The sequence below is a fragment of the Xyrauchen texanus genome, chromosome 12, assembly GCF_025860055.1.
Source record: "Xyrauchen texanus isolate HMW12.3.18 chromosome 12, RBS_HiC_50CHRs, whole genome shotgun sequence".
NCBI classification, from domain to species: domain Eukaryota; kingdom Metazoa; phylum Chordata; class Actinopteri; order Cypriniformes; family Catostomidae; genus Xyrauchen; species Xyrauchen texanus.
Genome location: NC_068287.1, coordinates 18,472,808 through 18,480,965, shown reverse-complemented (window position 1 = coordinate 18,480,965; position 8,158 = coordinate 18,472,808). Strand labels below are relative to the sequence as shown.

The window sequence follows — 8,158 nt, the reverse complement described above, 5'->3', positions numbered from 1 at the left end:
CATGTGTAGCCTTGTCAGATACTTGTTTGAGTTCATTTGCATGCTTTAATCCCACGTTTGATCACCTCCGTAAAGTACTTAATTGTAAATTATGTGGAAATGTGTACCAAAGTCGTATCTTCACGTCTCAGCGGTCACACTAAAGAAGACACCTCTGGATTTTAAAGGCAAAAGTCCTGCTGATCAACGCTGGCTAATGCGGCAGCTCACTGATCCTTTCGTGAAAGCTGCTCATGTGCAGAATTACCGCTGTAGAAGTGCCTTTAAACTGGTCGAGATAGATGATAAACACAGAATTCTGAAGCCTGGCTTCAGTGTCATAGATTGTGGTGCTGCTCCTGGTGCATGGAGTCAAGTGGCAGTCCAGAGAGTGAATTCAACAGGAAAAAGTAAGTGGGACTCTGAATTATGCATCTAAAAACAAATGGGATTTGCCTAAAGATGATATAGTATTGACCTTTTGTATAATATATCATCTTATAATGCATATTATCAGTTAAAGTTTGGACACCTACTTATTTTTTATTATTAGCCTACTTTTGGGTGATATGATATATAATATGCTGCAATAAATATTATAACATGTTTATTTTTTGTTGAGCTGTCATGTTTCATACAAGTTGAACTGAATCGACATTATTTTTGACGTTAAAATACTCACTGCTTCAAAAGTATATCCATAAGATAAAAACAATATGCATGTTAAAGTTTTAGTGTGATAAAATTGCTTAATAACCTTTCTGTGTAAAGTTATATCCAATTTTACAACTTTGTTGTAATGCCATAAACCCTAACATGACTGTAAAAATTAGAATTTTAACAACTTTACAGCTCAAATAATACATACGTTTTTAAAGAATAATTAATGCAAGTGCTTTTATACAATTATAAGCTTCACATTTCTGCCTTTAAACCCTCCAAAAATTGGCCCCATTCACTTTCAGCTGCCAGTGCAAGCCAGGACAATCAGTTGGCCAGCCGGGGCCAAAAGCCATGGACCTCGAGCCATAAGACCAAACTAGATCTGCATTCCCAGCATCGGGCCAATAACACAGCATTGTCCTAAAACCCACATTTAATATGCTGCTGCCAATGTCACCCCCCCATTTCACAAGCAAGAGGGAAGTTCAAGCTGAGGTATCATGTTATCTAGTTATCTAGAATATCAAGTTTATATCTAATGTAAACCGCAAGATAAGTTAGCGTTGACAACTCACCGACTGTAACTGCCATGGTGTCCCGAGTGGTCTGGTTGGTGGAAACGCAGCTATTGTAAGTGCCTCACTGTAACCTCGACTTTTGCTTTTTTTTTTAAAGAAAAGGAGTGACGAGTTGAAAGTCGTTTTTGTGGTGATCAACATTGTGCCACAAATGCTGTCTATTGAGCTGAACTTGACCTGGAAAATTCCTTTAAGGCAACAATTAAACATCATATTATTTATTTCAGGTTTGGATCTTCCTAAAGGAAGTGTAATAGGAATAGACCTATTACGCATTGCCCCTCTGGATGGAGCCCACTTCCTGTCCAATCATGACATCACTGATCTTTCAACTCACATGGAGCTGGAGAGACTCCTACCTGAGTCCCAAGCAGATGTCATTCTCAGTGACATGGCTCCCAATGCCAGCGGGCTCAGAGAACTGGATCATGAAATTCTGGTTTCCACATGTCTTTCAGTGCTGGACTTAGCTGAGAAGGTTTTGCGCCCGAGGGGCACTTTGGTTTGTAAATACTGGGATGGCGCTTTGGCACATAAGCTCCATCAGAAACTTTCTTCTATGTTTCAAGATGTAAGAATTGTAAAACCAAAAGCAAGTAGGAAGGAGTCAGCAGAACTGTTTTTCCTGGCAAGGATGTTCCAAATTAGATGAAGTCTTTTCCATGCAAATAGTAACAAAAATATATATAATAAAATACATTATTAGAATGGTTTGTTTCCAATACTCACCTGGGGAAAAAAACTTGTCTACAACCAGATTCACTGCATTAGAAATTGGAAAGCATTTATTTTTTGGATATAAATGCTAAAGCAGAATAAGTAGATTCAGATTTTGAACTTCTCAAATGTAGGTGTATAGGCTCTAAAGTCAGAAATGCATATGATGGATATTCTCATTTTGTCCAAATATGATTTAAAAAGAGGTGGTTGATGTGCATCTAAATTGCTTTTTAGTGAGTCATTCTATATTTAGAGTGTGTTATAGTTTCCTCCAAGTAATTATTAATTTCTTCCAAAAAGCACAGGGGAATAGTCAAAAAAGGAGAAATATTTACTAATTTATTTGATGGATTAGTTTCATTTAAACTGAAATCTTCAGTAGGGCTGCTTTATGAACTTTTTGTTAAAATAAATTCAGCTTGCCAGAGGATGGAGCTCTTGAGTTGTCTGTCATAGGAAAGGATTAGAATTGTTAAACTCCCAGAACATCATGTGAACATACCACAACAGCATGAACCCCCCAAATATTTAGAGCTGGGTGCTTAGGAGTTAAAAATCCTGTATTGTCATTTGCATTTTAGCAAACTCTTGAAGTATTGCTTATTTGACAACACATTAATTTTGCATTCCCCTAACTGGAAAGCTAAATTGTTTGTGGGATGCAATACTGAAAATCTGTTTTTCCAGTCGTGTAGAAAGATGCAATCATTCTCTCATTATAAGCAGAGGAGCAGGAAGAGAGAATGGATAAGTGTCTTATAGACAGTATGACTAATGAGAATCCTTTGTCCCTAAAGCAGTGCAGTCTCACAGATATTAGACAGACACATTATTATCATCTCAGACACTTGGTTTCAGCTGTCCAACTTGGAATGACAACCAGCATGTGCTACATGTAGAAACTGCATTGAGATTAGACCTAGTAATCTTTTTTAATATGTGGAATATAAATGTTTCATTAAGATTAGGGAACATCTATTAATAAAATACTTGTTAATGATTCATAGAGTTTAGATCAGACAATGTTAATATATTTCTCATAATGCCTCATGAGTTTTGTCGATAGACATTTATTCATACATTTGACAGATATTTTTATATTTCCAGTGATTTCAAGGTTCATTTTATCAGCTTGTGAGTTCTCTGGGAATCAATCTCATGACGTTGGCAATGCTAGCGTCATGCTCTTTGTTGCTGATCCATGCTAGTGTAAACAAACTTTTGAAGTAGCTCAAACCGTATGCTGCATGCTTAGTTGAGAACCTCTACAAATAGACTGTCAGGTTTAACTCTGGATTGCTCTAATCTCGAGTTCAAGGAATCTTCTACCGAGACTAAAATATACCTAAATGAATTCTGCCGGCAGCTCTTGCACTTTCATATTTGACTGAGCTACAACATGTTCCTATACAATATGGAAATTCTTGCAACCACACTCTTTAAACTGTGTCAGCAATGTATAATTTGTGCTGGCATTGGTCAATTTTGAAAGCCATGGTTTTTGATCATCACTCTGATGTATTGTTTTGATGTATTTAGTCTTGGGGAGCAATCCACTCTTACATCAATGACATGTCAAAGAGTCTTGAGGATTCATTATTGCAGATTAAGGAATTTATTTGAGAGCTTAGTTCTATACTCTTGTTAACTGTTATGAGTATATAGTGCCTTAAGGGATTCAACCGCATTGAATAAAATGAAAATGCAAGTGATGTTGTTAAATTTAAAATAGCTTTTTGGCACCGAAGTTAACTCCATGTTCTTTACTTTTAAGTGCTCTTACTATAAGTTTGATCACTTTTAACTCTAGTCAATCAGGAAAAAGTGCTTCTGGAGAAAATAACTGGTCAAATCCTCTCCAAGCCCTTGAGTTCACAACAATAATGTGCTGTCTAACATTGTGAATGACTTGAGTTAAGAGTTGATTCAGGATATCAAATGGAAACTTCTTATTCTAAACCTGTTAGTTTGGCAATATTCAGAAGTGTGAATAACTGTGATGAATTTATTAGACCAGATTCATATATACTCCATGAGCGCAGCATGAGCTGTGCATGTTCATTTCGGTGCCCATATTAACAGATCACAGCCTTCACATTGCATTGGTTGTAGCATCCCAGACACGGCAGTGAGCAGCTACTTTCGGGGTTGTGCCTATATTTACCGTGCAGCTCATGCTGGCTTTGTGTGTTGTAGAAAATTATAATAATTGCAAAAGACACAAATGAAAAATATTTAAATGGAACCTACATTACGCTACAATTTACAGGTCTGCATAAAAATAAAGGAATTAATAAATAAACTGCAGGACTTTTGCCTGTTTATGTATATATAGATATACTATTGGCTTTACGCCATACTAATCATGACCAAGTATGCTGATAAATCAAAGAAGCGCATGTGACTACCCGTCGTTGTCGTTGATGCAACAATTTACCTTATTTGGATTTGCAAGGCCATAACAATGGACCCATCTGATTGTGGAGGTTGAGAATTATGAGTAATTTATTTTAAAGTAAATTATTTACCATTGTGAAGTAAATGTGGTCATACTCAGGTGGATTACCTGTGAATTGTAATCAGGTACTGATTACAAATTACATGACCAAAATGCAATCAGTAGCGTAATCTCATAGATTACATTTTTGGAATAATCTAATAGGATTACTTTTGTATTACTTTCAACTTAGTTCTGTGTTATTTTGTAACATGCATTTGAGTAGGATAATCATTTTAACATAATAGAAAATGTATAACATCTTGTACTAACAAAAAGCCACGTAAAAAAAGAGCTCCTTATGACACTTTAAAAAAAGTGAATTAAACATTACATGAATTAAACATTAAAACTAACAGCAATGACAGTGTATAGCCAAAGATTATAATTCAAAACATTGAGACATCGAGTTCATTTTTAGTGCATAAAACAATAGCAGCATTACAAACATTAATCACCATAAAATCAACAAAAATCGATATGTCTCTGTAAGGGGGTTAAAGGGAAAGGAGAAAGAAACCGGCTTATCAATATAAATAATATTTAATGAAATAAAAAGACACACAAACACATACAGGGCAGCTGCCCATAATTTTCTGTCTCGAACTGTCATCACCGGCCTTCTTTATTCCTTGCACCCCATCAGGCTGATTGGGGACCAGGCACGTGTCGTTCCAGCCTGGCCCCACCCTTCTCCGCTCTACAGTCTTGTTATAGATCGAAAACAAATAACGGAAATCAACGACGATAAAATCAACTAACGAAGTTGCCTAGGTCAAAGCTTTCATCTAAAAACACAAACACTTTTAACCCTTACTGCTTACTGTGAGTCCATCTCCTATTATCTTTTGAACAGCAAGAATATTCTAAAAGAGCAGAATATTTTAAAACCGCAGACTTCCACCAAGTCACACAAGGAACAATTGTGCCAAGTTTTATATCAAGTTTCAAGCAGTGGTCTCCACTGCATCAGCAGCGACAGTAGATCGATGGGCTTTGTTCTATATTGCTGCACATTTTACAGTTGAACTATTGTGTACCCTGTGGGCAGGGCCCTTTTAGATGGCATCCATGAGATCGTTTGAATCAATTGAGTTCAATGTGTGAGCTGCACACCATTGGTGGGAAAGTGAGAAATAATATATATTTTTAAAAACATGTATAAATCATTTTAAGTGCTTAAAACAATAAAAACATTGCTTGAACAAACAGCAATGAACCTGAAATCAATAGAAATGGCATTGCTAGGTCAAAGCTAACAGCTCAAAACTCTGACAAATGCACTTTTAACCCTTAATACTTAGTAATAATCACTTATTCCTTAGCTGAGGTGCATATCTTACTGTTGTAACGTAAAAGGAGCACATGCTCAAAATGTTAATCTGTGAGACTATTGTGCTTCAAGGTAAAAATATGATGAAATTCATATGAAAATGATCAGTAAATTATTAACAATTGAATGCCGTTACCTTGTTAATAAGTAATCATGTAATCTATAAAAATGAACTAGTCTGATTATGAGTATTTTAAAATGTAATTCAATCCAATTACAAGTATTAGATTTTTGTAATCTGATCATGTAGTCATGTAATCTAGATTACATGTAATCTATTGTCCTACAATGGTCCTACTCATGTACATATGATTTCATGAAGACCAAATTTGTGATATTTATTTACATTTACTCATTTGGCAAACTCCAAATGACTTACAAAAGAGAAAAAAATACATCGTAAGTGATTCATAAGGAGACAGTAGTACGAAAAGTGCTGCATTACAAAGTTTTAATTGCATCATAATAATAGTATTCAAGACAGACTAGAGTGCAAAAACATCAATTATATATATAAAAAGAAATGTCTCTTTTTCAGGACACTGTTTTTTAAAGATAATTTTGTAAATATCCAAATAACTTTACAAATCTTTATTGTAAATGGTTTAAACAATGTTTTCCATGCTTGTTCAATGAACCATAACAATTAATGAACATGCGGAACGGTCCTTAAGACACTAACAGCTTACAGACGGTAGGCAATTAAGGTCACAGTTATAAAAACTTAGGACACTAAAGAGACCTTTCTACTGACTCTGAAAAACACCAAAAGAAAGATGCCCAGGGTCCCTACTCATCTGCGTGAATGTGCCTTAGGCATGTTGCATGGAGGCATGAGGAGTACAGATGTGGCCAGGGCAATAAATTACAATATCTGTACTGTGAGACGCCTAAAAGACAGCGTCACAGGGAGACAGGAAGGACAGCTGATCATCCTCGTAGTGGCAGACCATGTGTAACAACACCTGCACAGGATCAGTACATCCGAATATAACACTTACAGGACAGGTACAGGATGGCAACAACAACTGCCCGAGTTACACCAGGAACGCACAATCTCTCCATCAGTGCTCAGACTGTCCGCAATAGGCTTAGAGAGGCTGGACTGAGGGCTTGTAGAACTGTTTTAAGTCAACCCATACCAGACATCACCGGCAACAAAGTCGCCTATGGGCTCAAACCCACCTTCGCTGGACCAGACAGGACTGGAAAAAAGTGCTCTTCACTTACGAGTCGTGGTTTTGTCTCATCAGGGGTGATGGTCAGACTCAAGTTTATCTTTGAAGGAATAAGCGTTACTCTGATGCCTGTACTCTGGAGCGGGATCGATTTGGAGGTGGAGGGTGTTCAGTTTATGTCTTAGTTGTTGAATATTTTTATGCTCATACAAATATTTACACATGTTAAATTTGCTGAAAATAAAATCAGTTGAAAGTGAGAGGACATTTCTATTCCTTTTATTCCGTTTATATATATATATATATATATTACACTGTATTACACCAATCAGCCACAACATTAAAAGCACCTGCCTAATATTGTGTAGGACCCCTCATGCCGCCAAAACAGTGCCAACCCTTATCTCAGAATAGCATTTTCTCACCACAATTGTACAGAGTGGTTATCTGAGTTACCGTAGACTTTGTCTGTTCGAACTTGTCTGGCCATCTGTTGACCTCTCTCATCAACAAGGTGTTTCCGTCCACAGAAATGCCACTCACTGGATGTTTTTTGGCACCATTCTAAGTAAATTCTAGAGACTGTTTTGTGTGAAAATCCAAGAAGATCAGCAGTTACAGAAATACTCAAACTAGCCCATATGGCACCAACAATCATCCATGCAATTTATCTAATCAGCTAATCATGTGGCAGCAGTGCAGTGCATAAAATCATGCAGAAATGGGTCAGGAGCTTCAGTTAATGTTCACTTTAGAATGGGGATAAAATGTGATCTCAGTGATTTGGACCATGACATGAGATGGGCTGGTTTGAGAATTTCTGTAACTGCAGAATTCTTTTTTTTTACGGCCGAAATACAGTCATCTCAACGGGAATCCGTGTGATCATTAATTTCGCACGATGAACTTCCTGTGGAGAACTTTCTCGTAGATTTAATGTGGAGTTCAAGTTTGGTGAACTTTGACAGGCAAATTTGTCGCATTTGTTTGGTTTGGCAATGACATGTGTGTACAAAACACAGCTACACTGAATATTCACAATTTGCAGATTTCACACTTTCTCAACATCCCCCCATGTCTTCTTCACCCGTGGAATTTTGTTGCGCAAAGGTAAATGTGACCTTGCCTTAAATTCGTTCTATCCAAATTTCATATGGGTTTATACAGTGGCATTTTTCCATTTATGAGTAAAATAAATCTGTGGTGAATT

At 36.7% G+C, this 8,158-nt stretch overlaps 1 protein-coding gene across 1 annotated transcript; it reads left to right on the top strand.

The window, feature by feature from the left end:
• LOC127653249 (rRNA methyltransferase 2, mitochondrial-like) lies at window positions 1-4,209 on the top strand. The gene is made up of 2 exons (XM_052139873.1): window positions 1-389; window positions 1,448-4,209. The coding sequence occupies exons 1-2, from the start codon at window positions 92-94 to the stop codon at window positions 1,870-1,872; spliced, it is 723 nt and encodes a 240-aa protein (XP_051995833.1). The 5' UTR covers window positions 1-91; the 3' UTR covers window positions 1,873-4,209.
• Window positions 4,210-8,158: the final 3,949 nt, after the last annotated feature.